Source organism: Toxotes jaculatrix, chromosome 6 (assembly GCF_017976425.1).
Source record: "Toxotes jaculatrix isolate fToxJac2 chromosome 6, fToxJac2.pri, whole genome shotgun sequence".
Lineage (NCBI taxonomy): Eukaryota > Metazoa > Chordata > Actinopteri > Toxotidae > Toxotes > Toxotes jaculatrix.
In genome coordinates, this window is record NC_054399.1 from 17,265,922 (window position 1) to 17,288,352 (window position 22,431).

General features: G+C 41.1%; 1 protein-coding gene across 6 annotated transcripts in view; it reads right to left on the bottom strand.

Annotated features, from left to right (window-relative positions):
- Positions 1–22,431, bottom strand: part of fcho1 (FCH and mu domain containing endocytic adaptor 1) — a 50,299-nt gene that overhangs the window by 12,416 nt on the left and 15,452 nt on the right. For 5 of the 6 annotated variants that reach the window (XM_041039741.1, XM_041039742.1, XM_041039740.1 and 2 more), the window contains 12 exons: positions 11,936–12,027; positions 9,272–9,346; positions 8,330–8,471; positions 8,141–8,170; positions 7,851–8,003; positions 7,172–7,276; positions 5,449–5,547; positions 4,813–4,909; positions 4,446–4,563; positions 3,971–3,995; positions 2,072–2,132; positions 324–517 (listed from right to left, as the gene is read on the bottom strand). In XM_041039741.1, coding sequence (XP_040895675.1) covers positions 324–517; positions 2,072–2,132; positions 3,971–3,995; positions 4,446–4,563; positions 4,813–4,909; positions 5,449–5,547; positions 7,172–7,276; positions 7,851–8,003; positions 8,141–8,170; positions 8,330–8,471; positions 9,272–9,346; positions 11,936–12,027 — 1,191 coding nt within the window. The remainder of the gene's footprint in view (positions 1–323; positions 518–2,071; positions 2,133–3,970; positions 3,996–4,445; positions 4,564–4,812; positions 4,910–5,448; positions 5,548–7,171; positions 7,277–7,850; positions 8,004–8,140; positions 8,171–8,329; positions 8,472–9,271; positions 9,347–11,935; positions 12,028–22,431) is intronic. The other variant, XM_041039744.1, reaches the window with a different exon arrangement.

The window sequence follows — 22,431 nt, forward strand, 5'->3', positions numbered from 1 at the left end:
AATAATGAAGTTCACTGATGTGTTTTTAATGGTTTTTGGACAGTGATGGAGCTCTGTGGTTCCGAATAGGTTCTACCAGGCTTTGGCTCCACAAACAACACTCATTTGTGGGATTAATGCATTGTTAGGTTTGTTTTTTTGTTTTTGTTTTTTTTTTTTTTGTTTTTTCATGGGATCTGATGACTAACCTTATTTGTTTATATATGAATATTTCAGACAAATATGAAACACTACAAAGTTGACCTTAAATTCCTACATCTTGAGGGAAAAGAGCATGTCTTCAGAGGAATCCTGAAAAACAGCAACACTGAAACAAACACAACCTGTTGCCGTACAGCCCGGTTGGGCGGCAGGGTGAGCGCCCCCACGGTGGCTTTCAGCTCCTTCTCAGTGGCAGCGGAGTTGCTACGATTGCTACTGGCGACCGGGCGGATCTGAATGTGGAACTTCTTGGGCTCCTCGTCGTCGAAATCTGAATCACTAGAGTAAAAGTTGTTCTCCTTCTCCTCAGAGCAGCGTATAGAGGGAGAGAGAAGGGTCAAGGAGAACAAGCTTTTACTGCAAACAGGGATGATGAGTCTTATTGTATGTCAGTGTATGTCAGAAACCATATTGGTGAGTTGAAAGAGACAAAGAGAGGGTTGTAGTTAAATTACACCTTCACCATTCAAAAATAAAACTAATGTAAAACCAAAAAAAGTAGATTTCAAAGCAGCGCGCAGCAGTTTTAATACCGCTTCTTATTGGTGAATATTACTATCTGGACAAATGCTGTGACTCCCTTGAAGAGAGAAGAGATAAGAGTAGAGAAGAGAAGAGAAGAGTAATTTGATTCACTGTGAGACTGATTAAATCAGGACAACAGAGAAACAGCGCAGGCTAGCAGCATGCAGTACAGCACAGCACAGACAAATATGAAAAACACAAACAGAGGCATCGGCACTGCAGCGAAGGGCGCGCTGGAGGAGAGGGCTGCAGTGCTGTCAAACAGCCAAACCGCCACTTCCTGTTGCACCATCACCCTCAACAAAAGTCACCTCCCCTTTCTCTTTTCTTTGGCCTCCACTCTCTGCTGCACGAGGATGTGTTGTGTAACGTCACGTGTTGTGTGTTTGCGCCATGCGTTTATTGCACGATTCAGACAGACTGAGAGACGTGCAGCACGAGGGCCTTTGATGAACGTGCACCGTCTATCCTGAGTGCGGTGGGGGGGTGACAAAGACAGGAAGAGTTGTTATCTCAGCATGTGTCAGGTCCAAGACAAAACCACTGATGAATGGATCAGGGCTGAAGAACCAGGACATGGAGTTTCAGGCCATCAAAACCATCTCTGTCTGGGTTAGGGCTCTTTTTAGAGCTTGTTCAGCAGCCTCATGAGTTTTCATTTGGTGCCTCTGTCATGCGAGTTAGTCAGGTCTGTGATATATTTCAGAAATCTGTATTCTCTTTATGAATTTAAAATATTGTGGTGTAAAACTAAAGTGATATGTTGAGTTTGAGGGAGGCGCCCAGTTGTGATTTTTACATTTGCTGATTCATTTTCATTCGAGACTCTAACTGAGAACGTTGTGGTTCATGGTCAGTGGCTTAAACCCCCGGATATGGGGCTCTCACTGTCTACCACCGAACAACCCACGGTAAAGCATTTACACGACAGAGGCGATTTGTCCATGTTTTCTAATTTATTACTGTTGATCTAAAGAAAACTTTCTTATCTCGTATCTGCCTTGAGGAATGATACTGGGAGGAGATATGCCTTGTGTCCCAGACCTGAATTATTTACACCAGATTCAAACTGTTATAGTATCAATGCCTGCTTAATCACAATTATCACTATTCCTGAATTTTTGAACTGATTTGAACATATTTTCAGTAAGCTGACAGTAGGTGTTGATCCAGTTGAGGCTAAAATATGTTTATAAACTAATTACTTTTTGTCTGTTACAAGCCAAATGTGTAACTGCTTCAAAACTGAAGGGTATCCGGAGGCCTAATATTGGAGGCCAATAAACATAGTTTCGAAACAGAAAAAGAAGATTACAGATTCTGGACTGAAGCAGAAAAAGGATATCATTCTGGGTGCTGTCGGCTCGGATGACAAATCCCTCATCGTCTACTTCCAGGGGTGAATTCTGTGTGAATGGGAAAACACACACACACAAGCTGTGTCAGCAACACAGAGACAAATGGCACCTCAGCCACATATCTGACGCATAGAAGTGCTTTGTCATATTGTGTAACTGCAGCATACGTGTACCACTGAGAGCTTTCTATTAGAGTGTGAGTGAATAAACAGACCCAACAAATGTTTGAGGGTTTGTGCAGTGCTCAAATGAAATTTAACATATTTTAAAACCTTTTCTTAATAACACAGTATGTTACTCAGTACATTTTCGAAGGTCAAAGAATGACTACTATACTATAAGAACAATAAGGCCTACAAATAACTTGTATGTATGTACATTAATTGCATCTAGCAATATTATTAATCATGACTTTGTCCAGAGTGGAACAGTAAAATCCTGGACTTATTTCCATCGTTGTCTCTACACAGACCACACGGACATGTGGTCTGTATAAACACGTGTGGAGAAGGAGGTGTGAGTCAGTGACTAACTACTGCAACTGTTGTACATTTAACATGTTACTACCAACAGATCAAACAAAGCAGTTTGTACTACAGCCAGAAGTGTGCTTTCAGTTTGATTTAAATCAGGTCATTATGGCCAAGATGTCTGGAGCATGTCAGTGTATATCAGCTGCATTTCACTGGAGCCATATGATCTTCAAAATAAGACCTGAGGAAAGCCAGACTTACACAACAGCACCAGCACCAGCGCAGAGGCAGCTATTTTTAGAAGCAGTGGGGACATATTAAGATGGTATTTTGTTAGGTCTGACTTCAGTAATCAGATTTCAATAGGTCAAGTTGACGTGACAAGTGTAACTGTAGACACTGATCTATTTCTTTTCATCAGAACAAAATCTGATTTTGGAAAACCAGTTTAAGGACAACATTAATGCATCATGATGTGATCAGGTTACAAAAGTCACAGTAAGGAGGTTAATGTACCTGCAGCAGCAGTTTAACTACACACATGCAGTTCAACACAATTAGATTTAAAGCTGCATTAAATGATATTTTCTATTATCATCAACACTCACTGAATTTATGTAGCACCAATTAACTCTGAAATGTAAAGGTGTTTCCATCAAAAAAAGCTCTGATTAACCTCACTGTTTGACCCTTGTCCAGCACCAACTGGTAAAGGCAGGCAAAGTTATAGAGTACATGGTGAAGAAAGTCAAACATCTATCAGCTACATGGACAGATAATTTTCATTGTCTGGTGGGGAAGAAAACAGAGCTTAAAGAGTTAATACTCAACAACGGTCAGATAGCTGTAAAACTGTAAAAGGTACAGTACTAATGCACACTTTTTGAGACGTTTCTTTTTCCCTTGATAATAACTATTGTTAAGTTTTACCTGGAAGGTTAAATGACAGTTTCAGTGCATGTATTGTTATGTAACAGGTTTTAAAGTGACCTCTGCTAACATTTGTACCTGTCACACTGCAGTCAGAAACTCGATGCCCTTGAAAGTGTAAAATAGCAGCTCCAGTAGTTCTGTGATCTGCTGTTTACACTCAGCTTCCACATCAGCCTGCTAGATGATTTTCTGGCAGAGTCCAAAGCCCTTTCACACACAAGCACACACACACACGCATGCATTCATTCTCTCTACTACACACGGGCAGACATGTACACAAACACACACTCTCTCACGCAGTCACGCACTTCCTCTCTGGCTGCCAGATTATCTCATAGACTCCTTCTCAGAAGTACTGGAATAAACCTAGGAAACCCCACACCTTCTGTCACGTCATTATCACACACTCACCTTCTTTCCACAAACACACACACACACACTCGCTTGTGTGTTTAGGTGTAAATGATGTCAGATACTCACCAGTGCCTCTGTCACAGCTGAATCCCTGCAATTAAAAAACACATAGATGGTATTTTTGTTTTCATTATTCAGTAGTAACTCAGATTTAAGCCAGTAGCTAAGAAGAGGATCAAGATTCAGTTTCAGAAGATCTGGGGCCTGTAACACAAAGTAAGATTAGTGGGTTACCCAGACATTCCTACAGGACACCGGCACAAAAAAAGAGTTTACAATGAAGTGAAAAATAAGAAAGAGAAATAGATATTTTTTATAAGTCAGTCAAATCGTTTGTTCCAGGCTTTCCAAGTGTCCACTCCAGTTTTAACAAGTTTAACACACCAGCTCTGTGATACTGGTGGACGATGTTGGGCTAAGTGGAGCCAGATAACCCCAAGACTGCCAGACTAGGCTGAACTCGTTACACAGGCCCCAAGACTTGTAGGGTATTTTTTGTTTCCCTGTGTATGTGGGTGTGTGTGTGTGTGTGCACACTCACGTAGAGTCTGGCTCCTTGTCCCTCTTGCCCAGGCCAGGAATCCTGAAGGCTTTTGCTCGACTTTTCTTCCCACCTTCAGGTGCCAAAGCTGTCATGTACTCCTCAAAACCAACCAGGGCTGCAGGCAACAGGCAGTTTGTTAAAAATGAGAAACATCCACAACACACACACACACACACACGGGTACAGTCTCCATGTAGGCACTCGTATTTTGTCACTATGAATTATTCCGCCTCCATAATACTATTATTGGGTGGGTGGCTTGATATTTTTATTGTTACGTAAGCTGCTGAAGTTGTTTGTTTATTCTTTTATTTCCCTCCTACTGGAAACAAGCCACTGGAAACTACTGGTGAGCTCACTGTACCTGGCCTCTCTTTGCCCGTGCCCTTGTGCTCTGCAAATTTCTGGATGAGGTTATCAATGCCGATGTTTTCCACGTTCTGCTTGAATTCCTCGTGGACCTGCAGCAGAGAGGAACAGCGTGACGCCTTGGTCCTTTGTAAAACAGGGGGATTATAAAGGTGGCATGAAAATTATGCTTTTTGTTAAAGCTGATGCATGCCTGTAGAACATCAAAAAACGTCTGCCTTTGGTGCCCCCAGTGACAGCATCAAAACGCACAATATGGCAGACCAATGTATAGCACACTACCACAAAATTGTAAACCTGCGCACAAGAAATTATGTGTTTTACTCCTGTCTGCCCTCAGTACGTTAGAGCCCCGGTGGATGCTAACTCCAACTTTTAACTGGAAATGTTGTGTATAATTATCAGAAATGATAAAATACTCCTCAACTTGTGTTACTCAGTGCACTCTGGGCCAAGTTATCCAACAGAGTAACTCTAACTGAAAAACTGAACATAAGTATCATCAAAGATGGGTCATGACTTACTACTGACCAAATTTCAGATCTGTGATAAACACAAATACTTTTGGAGGAAGTGTTTCTTTCTCATAAGGCAGAGCTGGTGATCAGAGCAGGATTCAGTGTGAACGTACCTGCCCCACCTGGACGTGGGTGTCTTCTATGGAGTGTGAGTAACCTTTGATCAGCTGTTTCATCTGCCGCAGGTGAGCCTCCTCGATTCCCTGAAACTTCTACTCGAGCAGCCGTGCACAAGAAAGTAAAAAAAAAGCTTTGTTAAACCAAGCGAAGCTTTGACCTTTTGTACAAATTAAATCCTTTCAATAACGACTAAATATCATCAAAGCTGCACTGACATTTACTTGAAAACACAGCTGCTTCTTTAAGTTGCTGAAAAGACCATTTTAGAATTTACCAAACAGCAGAGAAATGCAGCTTTTACAGTAATTATGCTAGAAGAGATAGTTAAAACATTCGACTTTTCTACACAATACTGCCATTCATATTGACTAGGACAGTCTGTGCAATCATACCACTAGCCACGGAGCTCTGCTAAAAAACCATGCCCTGTCTAGCGTGTTTGTTTAGGTCACTTTAACTCTGACCTGTTGTGTTTACAACTGTGTTGTAATGTATGTAAATATGATTGAGTGTGTGGGGGTGTGTGTGTGGGGGTGTGTGTGTGGGTGAGTGTGTGTGGGTGAGTGTGTGTGTGTGGGTGTGTGTGTGTGTGTGTGTGAGTGGGTGTGGGTGTGTGTGCGTGTGTGTAAGTAAAATAAGTGTGTATGTAGGTATGGTTGTGGATAGGCACTTGTGTGTTGAATCTGTGTAGTCTCAAATAGTGTATGTAGGCACTATTACGTATTTGTCTTGTCCATACTGTGTTGTAACAGTTGTGTGTATCACCAATCGCTCCCGGTGAAACATTGTCTCGTCTCACTATGTACTGTGTATATGGCTGAAACGACAATAAAAACCTACTTGACTTGACTTGACTTGACATTAACTGCAGAGAAGAATTAACATTCTATAGTCACATTTATACCTTTGTATATCTGTGTATATTTGTTTGATTCTGTGTGTTTGGTTTTGTGTGATTTTATTTGTTGCTTGGCATTTGCTTTTTTAAATGTTATTTTTCTTGTTTAGTCTTAGTTCTGTTTCTTTTGATACACATAAAAAAAAGTAAAAAAATAAAGAATCACAACTTTCTCAGTGCAGACTGAAATGAATAAGTTAGAGCTCTGTCACATTTGTTTGGAAATGTTAAAGTTTTCTGACAGCTGAAATCAAAAACACACACCTGTTTCTATGCTACTGCTTCTGACTTATTTGCAGCCGTTATTTACTTTGTCTTCCTCTATTTCTTCTCTGATCTTTTGACACATGTTTTTTGCCCAGATACCACATACCTCCTCATAATTATGACCAGACCTTGCCCTTCAAAGCTATTACAAGAGATAATTGGTCACAAGGGTTTCTGTCATCATTTCAGATGTAAAACACATAAGCACTCATTGGGGTTTGTTGAAAATTTCCATGGAAACAGCAGCAGTAACCATGGAAGTGTGGAGGCAGTGATTAAAGGTAATGAGCGGGGTGCAGGATGTGCGAGCAAGTGGGTGTTTAGGAGTCGGGGGTTGAGGTTTCCATTTTTGGGGAAGGCATGATGTAGGATAATAAATGAAAGGATCAGATGGAGTTCTTGTGTGGTGAGAGGTTACAGAGAGGGTGAGTCAGGGAGATAAAGAGAAAGATAAAGCCCAGGAGAGGAGGAAATACATAAAAACACCACATCAGAGGGTGGGAGAGCTGGATAAAGAAGCAGCCCTGGGCCCAGCTGGAGTAGGAGCTGACCTGGGCGGACTCGCTCATCTTCTGCTCAAACTCTCCTCCCACACGGTTGTACTTCTCAATGCACAACGCGAATGACTCAGCCGCTTTCTTAGACTTCAGCTCCGCCTAGTGAGAAAGAAAAGGAAAAGGAAAATGAAAATGATGGCCTTTAGCTAGAGACTCTCATTCACAAACCTTTAATAAAACTAAATAGCTCAGTGAGTGAATGAGAACAATTTCTGCTTGATAATTACAATGACTCCCATTCAGGGTTCAGATTACACCTTCAAAACAAGAGAAGCGGTTTGTTCACAGAGTGGATGCCTGAGAGCAGAGCAGTTAGAAAATGTTGTTTCCCGTAATTGTCAGCAATTATGACAATTATGGGAAACTATCACTGACATCCAGGGTTAGTAAAACAGAGGTGGTTAAAAGCTTCAGAAAAAGCGAACAAGCGAACCTTGAGCTGGGATTGTTTTGTTGAACAATTATCATTTAATTTTTCGACAATTTGTTTGTACTGTAAATGACGAAACATCTTTCATGGCTCAACAAAGACTTAACTCTTCTAAAATCGGATGGGGTTTTTGTTTAAAGGATTCGTCCTCCCACTTAAGCTGAAGCATCAGCTTCAGTTCTGTATAAAATCAGGAATACCTACTAAAACTGTCTTGGAAAACAGAAAAAAGCGGTGGTAAACCTTCTCCAGTTCTTTCTGTGGAGCTCCATCCTTCCTGAGTCGGTCCAGCTCCAAACACTTGGTGTGGTAACCCTCCTTCGACTTCTGAAGGTGACCACTCTGAACCTGCAACGCCTGCACCGCCTCCACTGTCCCCACCATCTCCTCCTTTGTCTGAATGACACACACACACACATACACATACACAGGAAGAAAATAAAATATAAAATAAAAAAAACCAAAACAGCAAAAACACATCCTGTACAGATCATCATTGTACTTGATACTTTAAGGGCAAATGCAGCAATTACCATGAAGGGAGATGACCCTAATTGGATTTTCTGTTAGATAAATTAGATCAGGATGACAGAGGTTCAATGCAGGGCAAGTAATGAGACAATATACAAGTCTATGTTCACAGAAACGCACACAGGCACAAAAATCAGCCAGCTCTGTGTCAGAATAGTGATAAAGTATCCCTCCTCCTCACAGATACGTACCTTGCGGTGAATTTTGACCTGCTCCTCTCCGTACTTGTTGATGTCCCGAATGAGGTCGTTCATCTTTCTCATCAGCTCGAGGTGGCAGAGGGCCAGTTTGTCTGAAGACACCCTGAACACGTCCCACATGGGAGCGAACGTCCTAGGAAATACATATATAATCAAGCACACACATGAGACTTCAAGGTTGAAATTGCTCATATACCTAAGATTTAATCTAATACCAAGTATCATGCGGCTGCAGACATGCTGTAAGATTACTGGCTCAGTCAGTAAAAGGTTTTAACATTCTTACAAGTACATGTCAGAGTTAAGACACAGTGTGTAATTTTAAGAAATTCCAGACTTTCTCTGTCTGAAATCCACCTCTCAATATTCCCTAATATTCAAGAAATCCCTGGCCTGTGGGCATTTTATTATTATATGATTTCACATTAGAGTAATCAAACGTCAGATCAGTGTAAAAGGGGCTCATGTGGTTAACGAGTAACTTATCACTAAATTCACTTTTTTGAGTTAGTTAAATTATGTGTACAGTGACTTAAAATTCAAGGTTAAGAAGTTAAACCCCTGGATGTCAGCAAAAACATGGTTTTCTGCCGCTGTTGATTTATATATGAAGTTATATATATATGTAGAAGTTTTTGCCGTCGCTGAACTGCCAACGTTAGCATTAATTCAAATGTTTCAAAGGTGGTTGAATCCTGACTGACGAAGTATTGGACATTGTGTTTTTCTGCCCTGCCCCACTTCAGTCCAACGAAGAGAGCACAAAGGAAAACTTTAATAAAGAACTGTGTCTCCCCAAGGGACAACATATGTCGTAAACCATGACAGCTAAATGGCGGAGGTCATTATTTTACCCATAAATGTGGAAATTTGGCGATTGGGATGAGGAGGGGTTGCTGTGCTGTCTTGTGTTTACATGACATTATTACTCACCCTTGTGGACTTCCATTGCTGGCCATCTTGGCCAGTTTGCTCATTGATTTGGAGTAGGTCTCCTCAATGGCAGCCCTTAAACAAACAGAAAAGTATGGACATCAGCAAAATAACTGACACAGTCAAGCTGACTTAGGGAAACCCAGAGGAAACCTAAAGATCTTAGATACACAAATTAATCATTCAGTGTGAAGTAGTAAAAAAAAAAAAAATCATCACCATCATAAGTTCCAAGAGTCCAAAGTGATGTTAAATTAAATCTCCTGTTTTTTTTTTTCAGACCAGCAGTCCATAATTTATTATCACAAATGATAAAACTAAGCAGTAAATACTCATATTTTAGACACTCGAGCAAACACTTGGCCTTTTTTACTTGGAAATGACTGAAACATCAATCAGTTACCAAAATCGTTGCTGATTAACTTTCCTTTGATCGACACTGTGTGTGTGTGTATGCTTCTTTGTTTGGCAGTGACACGACAGAAAGACTAATGTTGTGTGAATTCTTTAAAATGTAAATTCTTCTAAATGGACCTCAGACTGGTGGATGTAATGTACTCCAATAGCACTTCCTAACAACACTGCTGTCTCTTCTAATGGCCTCATATGTTACATCCTCTATCTAGAGCTTACTTTGGCCCAGACGCTGGGAATCCGCCATCACAGCAGTCAGCATGATAAAGATTAATTTTCATCAGTGTTGGGTAAATGTTGCAATAAGCCACATGAGAGGCTGGGAATAAAACTTTAATAAGCATCTGTAGACCCTGAAGAGAAAGAACGAAGGAACACTGAACCAAATATCCTGAGGGTGAGCAGACAGAACAACTTGCTGCTGAGATTAGAGCCATAAACAGATTGAAAAACGTACTGTTTGTCTTTTAGCAGTGATGCTGAAGTTGTACTGGGAACTCTTTTTATACTTTGTTTTATATTTTTTGACTTTAGATAACTTGTTCTGTCTCACTAGCTGTCCAAAAAGTTTACTCTCATATGAGACAAAGAAAAGAGGCAAACTCACATAATTAAGAAGCTTAGGTTTAATTTCGGTTGAATGATTGATTTTATGTCAATAGACCAATTTTTGTTTGAGCCCTACATTGACTGTTTCACCAAGAGTCAAAGCCTGATGTTTATTGTGTCCCTGCCATCAATGGTCCCTCACAACGCACTGAGCTGTTAACATGCAATAACTGAGAACCCTTGAGATTGTGGTTGGAAGAGATGTTAGGATACGTACAACTGAGTGATTCAGAAGGTCTCTTATATATCAAAATGACCTTTCAGGGAAGTGGAGTGAGAGAAAAACGGAGAGAATTTATCAGCACAATTGCCTTTTCTCCGTCCTCTGGGATCACACACCGTTTTACCCACAGTGACCCTATTTCATTTCCTGGCTGCTGATTTGTTTGCTGCTGCTGTCCGAGCAGATAACTGAATTTCCCCCTGCGAGGAATGTGCACCGGCGCTCTGAATCAATGTCAGGATTATATCACGGGCCTGACAGTGTGCGCTGTGTGATAACTTGAGAACAAACTCCTGTGGGAAACTCATTACTCTCCACAATTTACTCACTGATAATCACTAATTAGAAGACAAGAGCATTTAATATAACAAACTACACACTTTGAATAGACAGCTTTAATTGGGTAATTGACCAACCCCCTTAGTTACTGTCACTACTCCTGTCAAGCTTCCAGCTCACTCATCGCACAGAAGCAGTTTACAATGTTTATACTGGCAGACTGAAACTCTTAGTTATTTAAACTTAAATAAGCACTTGATGGCTGTAAGTGATATGCTGAAGGGACACACAGCTGAGACTGCATGTCCCAGGCAAAAAGTCCTCTTCCTCACGAACTGATGGTCCAACATGGAAGAAGCATAGTTCATGCAGTGTTGACCTAGTTAGTCCTTTTGTTAGGATTAAGTATGATAAGAAAAAAAAATGTAAGATCAGACTAACCAGTGTGTTTGGCAAACATATTCTATCTTGGGAAACACTGGCTCGGGTTGCTGGAGTGTAAACAAGTGTAAAAGCAGGGCAGGGTTGATAACACTGCCCTAAACTCTGACAGCATCCAGAACAGGTCTGATGTTGAAGTTTGTTCTCCCCTTAACTGGTGTTTTCCTCTCCTTCAAATATCCTTTTTACGAAATGTTACCCTCAATGGTGGGCTCAAACAGCTTCCTCATATGCTTCCTTACTTTGTAAATAACTTTTGGTTACTACGGTAAGTAGAAACCCAGTCATGCTAACGAGTGCATCTAGATGTTCCCAGATAATCAGCCTATTCACGCTTGTGTGTGGCTGTGTTTGAGACATAGCAAACTTCAAAAGGTAGCACAGTAGTGAGGACAGGGGTCAGAGGTCAAAGCTGAGAGAGAGACGACTGAAGCAGTCTTAACAAAAAAGGACTTCACTGCACAATCTGCATTCTGCTGACAGGACTTTGAAACGGCATAAATCATGAACACCTTGATGCAGTGAGAGATGAGTTCCACAACAGTACATTTATAATCTCTCAGCATTTCACCCAACCTTGGCACAGTCTCTCATCTTTCATTCCAAGCACAAGTCAAGAATGTCGAATTTCTCCGAATCCGGCCCCATCACTACCACCACCTCCCACACAGATATTCACAAATACACAAGAACCTTACCTCTCACGGACAAACTCGGCTAGCTCCTTGGTTGCCAGCTGGCCATGCTTCATGTTGTGGTAGAGCACGTCAAAGCCGGCATTCTTCTCCCCCTGCCGAGGTACAAATAAAACGCACGCACGCACGCACGCACGCACGCACGCACGCACGTACACACAAACACACACACACGCACACACACACACACACACACACACACACACACACACACACACACACACACACACCGTCTGTTATCATCACGAGGAACAGCTAAGCAACACGATGAAGACAGAGATGTCAGTTGATGCTTTGTCGTACCAGCCTCGCACTTAACTGACTTTAAGACAGATTACATTTTACCTCTGGTATTCCTCTAAAGGTATCAGTGGCTCCTGGGAAACATTTCACTATCAGGAAGGTTGAATAAACACTCACAGCACTGTAAAGATTTCTGTGAAAAAAAGCTTTAAATTCTGTTCAGAGTTGGAATCATTTTGATGACAGGTTACTGGAACACATGCAGAATAACGTTTTATTAATACTAACATCAATACCATACCTTATATTTGTGTGTAGAAGCACAGTTGATTTATTACTGACTTCCTAGGAGCCAAATACTGATGTAACTGAAGTATGACGCACAGTAAAGATTTAAGAATTGTTTTCTGATTTCTCAGATGATCACAGCCGAACATATAGGCATGTTTTATGGTTTTAAAAATAACCGTTTAAATATAATCACATAACTTAATAGACTATTTTTGTTACATTACCTTGAACTTCCTCTTCACTCCCTGTCACTCCCCAAATAACTGCACACTGGTTTTGAAGTAACCGCTCTGTAATCACCAACTTTTAGCATTTAGCAGTAAATAAGTGCTGAGTGCTGTTGAGGACTCTGTCTACATTTTTTGTTAAGCAAGTAACCACAATGAAACACAGAGCAAAAATATCTAAGAGCTGGCTTTTGTTTCCTTCTCTCTCCTTCTTTCTTTTCTTAGTTTATTTATTTATATCGACACATACCGCTCGTGCTGACTTGTATCGTCATCTCTGCGCCACATTTGAGCAAAGTCTCACATGTAGGCAGCGTTGTAAACAACAATGACAAGTAAACACATATATCACATGTAGCGGCTGAATCCAAAGGGAAAAGACACAAAAGAAGTTGCCAACACTTCACAGGCTTCACAGCATTTAAAGCACCTTCTGCCGTTTGATTGCCAGCCGATAAAAATGTAACATAATGCCGGCTCATTAACCACCTGCCCCCATTTCACCGGGTTTCTCCGCCTTTGCTGCTACAAAAAAGCAGCAGACCGGCACTGACTAAATTAGCACAAAAAAAGAACGGGAAACTCTCTTTAAAACAGCCAGAAACTTGGTTTTAAACCTCCGCTATTTCTCCAGTGTCAGTTTGGTAACCAACAACCAATCGCACAAAACCAGACACAGATTATGTTCTTCTCTCCTTGGAGCATTTGGCATTTTGTTGCTTTTGCATCAAACAAGGGCTGTGATGACATTTAGAGGGATGAATTGAACAGATCATAGTTTTTCTTCTCTGTTATTTCCCTGCTGCTGCACTCTACTGGAACATATCTCACTGTTTGCTGCTCATTTGTCGGGCACGAAAACCTCAGGGTCAGTGTGACTCAGTGTCATTTAGTAGTGAGAAAACCACAAAGCTGGGTTGTTGTGAAGAGGAGAGTTGCTTAACTTAGCTAAGCAGATTTAATACAGACTACAGCACCACCACACACCCATCACTGTTGCAATTTCACAAACCTACACCTGTCTTAGCTTAAGTCTCCTTGATCCAAAAAAAAAAAAACCTGACTGAGGTAGCGTTTTTACAAACAGGCTGTGCCGTTTCTTGAGCCTCACCACATTTTTCAGTCAACAGACGGCCGGGCTGTCTGTGCAGACAGAGACACAGACAGCTGCCTCTCAGGACCTAAAAATACCCCGTCGCAGGAGAACAGACCAGTTCCCAGGTACCAGGGGAATGGATGGAATGCCAAGGAAGGGTCACCCAAAACCACACACACACACACACACACTCACCACCAAGTACTTCATCCTAGCGAGAATACAGAGCAGAGGCAGACTGCAGAGGCATACTGAGCGCTCAACTCCCAGTGGTCAGGAGGAGAAACTGTTGTTTTGAGAGGCTGATGATACAAGACCAGACAAGAAACAACCAGAAAGCTGAGCCACTGAGGCATCACTGCCAACATCTGCTCAAGACGGTCTCTTTCCCTGAGCTTTCTCTCACAAGAAAAAAAAAATGGAGGCCATCTGAACACTGGATTAAAGCTTCCAAAATTTTACTGGAGAGAGAAAAAAAAAAAGCAACGATATGACAATATTTGAGCCAATTAAAGATCTGGCAGGGTCAAAACTTGGCCTTCATTCAGGTCAATAGAGTTTTGAGAGCTTTACTCCAGTGTGTGGGTTAGATCTGCTTTTAGCTGTTTAATTGATTAGTCAATAAACAGAAAACATTTCAATAATCGATCAATCGTTCTTAAATTTGTTTCCTTTCCGGTTTTGTCCACTAATTCAGTTGATATTGCAGACTAGAGTAAACTCACATCAAAATTCTCAGTCGTGATCAGCTTAGACAGTCTACTATACATTACTCAAGGATGGGAACACACGTCCACAACTCTTCTAGCTCTTCACTCTGCTAAGATATTTGTTGACATGCAGGCACAACGTGTTCACAGCAGATCTCTATCTACACAACACGTCACATTCCCACTTCCATTGCAGAAAGGAAGCTAAAAGACAAAATAACGGAGTAGTAGCACTTTGTTGTAGCTGAACACAAGACAAAGCATTCTCCTGATCCAGCTTATGAGCAGTGAGGATTTGCTTCTTGTCTTATTCTTATGTATTAGTTAACTGAATATCTCTAAGTTTTGGTTTGTTTAAGAAGAACAATTTTGACAAAAAACTATAATAAAATAACATGATCAGTGTGTAACAGCATCCTCTGACACAAATGTCAGAGCGCAAAACAGCATGGGACATTTCTAATGAAACTGTCATGGATATAGTTTTCTAATGTTGGGACCACACGTTAAATTCAACTCATCTCACTTATATGTGGATGCTGGCAGAAGTCTTACACTTCATATATCTCAATTTATATCAAACATGAAAAACTTTTTGAGATAAAAAAGCTATCTGCATATGGGAGGATACCACTAGGTATTTCTGCCAGTGAGGTTTGACATTCATTGAAGGACATTTCATCGTCCTGAAATAAAACTGCCACTGTTTTCAAATACATTTAAAGTAGATAGAAACTGGACTCAATCACACTGAGTACGGCATGAAACACCCAATATCAGTCGTTTTCTATCTTATCCACGTTCAAGCCTATTTCCTTCCCTTGACAACAAAGAATAGGGTTTTGTATTATTACAACAACAACAGTTGATTGCTTTGACATTAGCTTTTTATAAACAGTAGAAGGGCCTTCAGCCGGCTGCACAGTGTTGTTTATCAGCCGGGGTCTGCTCTATTCAAAAGGGCGACCATTACTCTCTCTAGGTTTGGTCCCTTTCTTGCAGTTGGCAGACGCCTTTTGTTGAAACTCTATCCTCACCACAGAAAGATGAGCTGCAAGTCTAGGCGTTCACACACACGCGCGCACACACACACACACAGCACCTGTCCACCACTGCTTGTCTGTTGCATGTATGCAAATTGAGCCCGTCCACAGACCATAGATGATAACTGTGCTCACATGGTTTTGCAAACAGAATTTGATAATGATATCAGTCATTAAGAAGCCTGGCTGGATATTTGAAAAGCAAAAATGAGCACTCAGAGCTATGAGCGATGTGCCATAACTTTATTGTCAAAGCATTTTAACCACTGAATATAATCATATTCATGTTGTTTTAATGTTCTAATATTTACTCACGACTCACAGACTCCATCATCATAACCTGACATAAAGTAGTTTCTAATGGACGACATGCCGCTGGTTATCATGCCAGTTCATGTCACTGTCAAATTTCCCAGCTCTGACGCCCCTAAAAGGCAGCCTATATTCAGAACCTGCTCTCTTCCTCTCTTATCAGTGATAGCTGGCTGCCTTTTGTGGTCTTGTAGCTTTGACATTAGATGTGAAGAGACTCACTGTTGATGTAGATGAAATGCCCAAAACTATCATTCTGTCACTCTGTGGCAAACATTTCCAGCTGTGACCATTTGTCGCTTTGCACGCTCGGTCTATTTCTACTGCACCGTAAGATCCACTGTCACATGAGATGCATAATTCATGTCTTCCCTAAAATAAATCCAACTGACTTACTTATGATTTGAACTTTGAAGGATTGTATATTCTGGTGCAGTGTTAATGTGCATGTCAGCAGCTCAGGAGGTAGAACGGGTTAACCGCTGACCATTAGAGTCGCTGGTTCAGTCCCTTGCTCTACCTGGTGTCCTTGAGCTAGACACAAATATAACAATATACAATATAGACAATATAATGTCATGTTATTCTAAAAGGTGCAGCTGCCCTGCTGTTTAAGGAAATCACTGAACCTTTTTAAAAAAATGAAATTTTATATCTGTGACAGTTTTAAAAATGCACGTGTTCAGCTGTAATCAATGGGCTTGGGGCTGAGTGCCACAGACGGGGCAGGAGGGTCGGACTAACCCGCTGTAGGCTTTGGTGCTTTCATTCTGGGATGTCGACAATAACAAAACTAGAGTTGCAACTTTTAATCAATTAACTGATCAACAGAAAATTGAGCAGCAAACATTTTGGAAATCGAATAACTGTCAGAAACGCCAATATTTGATGTTTCCAGCCTCTAAAATGTGAGGATTTGATTTTATTCTTTGTTGAAAAATGACACAAAACTGAAGACGTCGGGCTGTTGGAAACTATAAGACTATAAGACAAATACCTGAGGGAGAAAGAAAAGTCTGATCACCTTTAATAATACAACTCACTGTATAGGAACACGTCTCACATGACTGGCAGCTGCAACATGACTGATACTAAACTACACTTGTGCCTGTTTACGTGCACGGGTTCTTGGTTGAGCAAGCAGATGTGAAGTGCAACACTTGTGGATGTTGAGTCATGCCAAGCAATGTAACAGCACATTACACCAGGGCTGACGGTCTTCCTAACATGGCTTAAAGTGCCATAATGTATTCCTTAGTGCACGAAAATCCTTCACGTCTGATATATGCAAACCCCCTCTTCCCTCCCGTCAACCGATCTCCTTTTCATCAATTAAGTTCACCGTTTTGGTCACGCACGATGGAGTCCATTACCATGACAATGAGGGTGATGACGGGAGAGGAGAAGAATGGAAAGGAATGGTGGGAGGGGAGTGGAGAGGTGTAAAATTTGTATGTGGACAACTTTCTCATGAAGACTTCTGAAGACCAGATTGAGCCATGGGGGGTTCTGCTCAGATTTGTTAAGGGGGATGGTGGGCAGCACGGAAATTATCCTGTTATCTGAGTAAATCAAATGCCAGCAGTGTTCTCATAATAAGGGGTTAGGATTCAGAGTTTAAGCATCGCTTGTTCAAACCAGTCCACATTATGGTGGTCGGGACCATGAAACTTAATGGACTTTAAGAACTGGTGTGCTGAGCCTCAAACTCCATTCATTCTCAATTCTCTAAGCAAAACACATAACAATTTCCAAACATTCCCAATCCAAAACACTTAAAAATGCAAATCCACGACCCAGTGACGCTCGTCAGGAAAAGAAAAAAACATTTTAGCTGGGGTCAAGATTTAGGTTCAGCCAAGGGTCAGTTCTTTCAGCCCTGCTCATTGGTGGAGACAATGCAGGTTTGCTGTGCCGCGGAGACTCAGATCTACATGCTTTGATTTATTATCTTTCATTTGTTTGAATATTAGTTTTTAAAAATTTGTTTGGAAATAAAATATCTAGATTAACAGAAATCCCTAAATTCAACTTTATCATAATTTATATATTTATATCTGCAGCCAATTTCTAAAACATGACTAGAAGTTTAGATGTAACCCAATGAAGGAAAACAAATTTATTTCACTCACGGGCCAAATACTTTGGATATAAGACCAGATTTGGCCTCTATTTGTCAATCTCCAAAATTAACCTGTCTTTACTGCTGCTCACATAAAGTCTCAGAGGCTCAGACCTGCTGTTTTCAGATGTAGGAATAAAGTGTCTCAGGTGAGGTGAGGGTATTTCAGTGAGTTTTGTGGTTTTACACCCTTGACTATAACAACAGAAAGCTTTTCAAAGGTTTACTGTAGGAGCGGGTGAAACAGAACACGGCTTAAAAAGCTTTCCTCTGATTTGTGCTGCCACTGTATCTTTGGCACACAGGATTTTAGATAACCGCTGGAACAAAACAGCAGAAACACACACAGACATTTCCTCTATTCTATTTCCTCTAGCTAACAATTTTCACTAGTGTGTGTATGTGTGCCTGTGTGAAACTGTGTGTGTGTGTGTGTGTTTTACAGTACGTATCTCCAGAGTTAGGTCTATGTATGCAACTGCTCTCACTTGATTTTAATTAGAGGAATTTTCAGACTTTCCCTCAGGCTTGTATTAAACCAATTACAGACGGTGAGGAAAGCTGGGCTGAGCTAAACTCTGCGCTGCGGGCTCTGCTCCACAGCTGCTGCACTACAACAAATAAAAGACCGTCCTCTGCATGTTTCGCCTTAATTGTCTGAGTTGTGCTGTCGATTACAGAAGAAGACAGAAGAAGTGAGGGACTAGGAGGCGACATGGGATCTCCCCAAACATTCACAAACATTTTATCAACAAAACAGCAAGTTGTAGGCAAACAAATGTGTGTTTCAGTGAATCTCAGTTATGCCTGAATGTCTAACCAACACCACAATACAATGTTCACTTTCCTCAATTTAGAGTGGCCAGACACAATGGCCATTTGCTTTCAAAGAGGCAGAATAACAGATGATTGACAGCTGTCTCTTTCACTCATACACTACTCACTGGGCTGCAGCCGGTCCTCTGATTTCCAAACTTGCAAAACATAGTGGGTGTTTTAGAAACATCACATTTATCCTAAAATATCCATCAAAAATTCTGATTTTGAGTAAATGTGAAGCACAATAAGAAAAAGGCAGATTAAAAAAACCTATAAAAGCGGTGTTGGATAGTTCAACAAGAACACACTGGAATAGCAAACTTTACTTTTACCCTGTGTGAGAAGTGTAGGTACTTTCCAACTGAGCAAACACACTCAAAACACACACAAAACAGACAAGCTCAAACATATCAAAAGTCAAATTACTAAACAGGCTGCACAACTCTTCCAACATCCTAGAGGGATGATGTTCAAGAAAACCTGTGCAACCTGTTCATCAGTTTGAAGGACAGAGGGTGCACCTGTACATCAGCTGACTGACACCCTTAAATTCAACTGACTGGTTTTTATCAAATCAGAAACTGAAATCATTCAGCATAAAGGCAACGAGAAGACACTTTTACCCTGAAGTACCAGGTGATGCAAACCGTGCTATCATCTCAGCATTATAATGAGGAGTGTATTTACTTATTTACTTTATTTGCTCCAAGTGCACCAAGTTGCTTCTTCCAGACTTCTGTTTTGGGTGTTGCTCAGCTTGGCTCTGGCTTTCTAATACATTTTTTTTTTGATACCTGGCAGCGTCTAGAGCTGTGCCTTTAGTTCTGGCTATTGGTCAAATCTGCTTTTACAGTCTGTGTGAGAGGATCTGATGTCTGAGGACATTCCTGCAGTGTAACGCAGCCCAATGGCCAAATGAAACTAAGATACTGAGAAGAACACAGCAGAACCGACCAGAACAAGGGAAAAGACAAGGAGGCTAAAGATGGGTTTATGCTTCTCAGGGCTGCACGTTGGAAAACCTGTGTGTTTTTTTTTTTTCTCTGAACATGTACCAACAAGAAGCAACAAATTTAGTGGCAGGGAGAGACTGTTGCTATTCACAACTACCAGACATGTAAATGCACCAACAATCTATAACTAGTTTCAAGTATAAAGGTCATATTCATGCTGTAGCCACAATGAATTTATTGTGGACAGTTGCTTATTTTGAATTTGTTTGAATGACCGTCACAGAAGCTCACACCTAGCCGCAAATCAGACATTTGAATTTCTGCTAGATATAATAATTTTTTTTTTTTTTGAGTGAATGTGGAATGTGGTCTCACATTCGGCCTCTTTCAGGTTTACTCTTACGTTTTTACTTGGGTCCAAGACTATCACTGTTGTCACTGATAAATGATATTAAATTTACTTTCCGCTACAGAAATTTTAATAAGCTGCAAATGGATCATTAAAATGCAGAGCCCATATGATCCAGTTCTGCACAGCACATAATGTAGCTGCCTCTTTTAGGCAGCTGTCAAAGGTTCCACTCGTTTATCAAACACCATCGAACTCCAGCGAGCCGCCTGACCAGCCTGTCGGTGCTGCTGTGAGTTTAGCTGACTCACAGAGAGTTTTTCTGCTGATTGGGCAGGTTGAGCCGAGCGAACAGTCCCACAGCAGAGAGGTGTCAATAACATCAGGAGCAGGTAGCAGCAGCAGCAACAGCAGCAACAGCAGCCCATCACCACTGATGGCTGCAAACTAATTTGTAGAACAGACCGGTCTGAGAAAATTCACCTCTGCAAGACTAAGATGCTTTATTTTGCCTCTTGTGTTTTGGAGACTAGGACAGGCTGTATGAAGCGCTCCTGCAAAGATGCACTTATCCTCTGTCATGATACATGTAATTTTAAACTGTGACAATGATATATATCATGATTATATCTATATCTACTGTACATCGTAGGTTAGAGGGGAAAGAAAGGAAACATGGGAGGGAGAAAGAGTTTCTCTCTATGTGTTTATAGTTCTGCCCCCCAAGAGAAAACCCCATGACTCAAAGTGATCGTAGGGATCGTAGCAACGCTGGCATCATTAAACTGAGAAGGAGGCAATAATAAAAACCCACCGGGCATTGTTTGTGTGTGTTTCTGTGAACACACTATTGTATCTGCAGGCAAAGAAGGAGCTTTTTCTAAGAGGAGACGATACGATAAGACAGTACGCTGTACACTGTACAGCCCCAAACCAGAACAGTCTGCTGATCTTTACTGTCAGTCTTTGAAACAGTTCATTTAAATCCCCCTGGAATAACATGCAGGACGTTTTATCGTCTATTCTCCACTGCAGAGAGAGAAAACAGAGCCTGTTCCGGGAGGAGAGATGGGAATATTATGAAAGAACCTTCTACAGGTCTCCTTAATAATGAATAACAAACATTCCTCAGATTTGTGGAGTCATTTCTACCAGCTAAAAACCCACCAGAATGAGGCTACAGTCTGCAGTGAAACAGTCCAGGTACAAACCCACCTGACAAGAATCATTTATATTCCCATTCTGTGATTTAAAGCAATATGAACTACAAAAAAAAAAACAGTGAACGAGTGAGCTTAACCATTACAATGACCACTGCGGTGTCCCAAATTCATACTACATTTCAGTTCTCAGCAGCTTTTGTGTGTGTGGTGTGTTCACACAGAAAAGGGGATTTTACATAGAGTATACTTAAAACAGAATAAATAAACAAACCCTTGAGTTTTGGCTGTTCTGTTGATGGGAGGCATTATTTATGAAATCATTCCCATCCCATGTATTTCATGAGACATGAGCGACTTTAAATGGTCATTATCCATCTCGTACTTTCACTGTTACCGACACTCAACAGTAACCACTCAGAGTGAAAGAAAAGCTTCAGAGAAGGAAACCATGGTTTGGTACTCCAACCCTGACAAGGACCAGTTTGAGGGACAGGAGAAATATTTCTGAGAAACAGTCTGCTGAAAGATCCATTTTCCTTCAAAAGACATGACAAAAACAACCTTTGTAATTATCTCTCAAGAGAAAAAAAGCCAAATTTCAAGAATATCTAAGGAGAACCAGTCTTTACAGAGAAATAAATTCTATTCCTAGGATTTAACAGAGCCTTAATTTACTAAGGATGTACTTAATTATAGTTGATGGGCCTCCCCCTGTGGGCCACGAGCACAGCTCTTATATAGTTAATGGGAAAGGACAGCATGCCATGAGGAGGCTTTGTGAGCGGCTGTGAATGTTCTTGAGCCAAACAAGACGAGGCTCTGTGTGTGCGAATAGTTCCAGAGTGGCTGTGCTGGCTAATTAACTGAAGGGTTGATTTGTATTACACAGCTAAAGCAGGCTGGGTGGGAAGAACAGTCATGTATACGTAAAACACACATGCAAGGGCACGAGTTCCACAAAATCTTCGCTTAAATGATGAAGAAAATTAAGCTTTTCTGCCTGTATGTCAGAGGCAGGCACCGTGACGAAGGCTAGCATTTAATCTTCTCTGCAATACAGAAGCACAGCAGCTCTGTGACCTTGTCTCTGTGCCTGGCTGAAATGCTTCCCTTCCTTCCAGTTTGCTCTCATTTTCTTGCTTTTTCCGCCTGCCTGCCTCCCTGCCTGCAG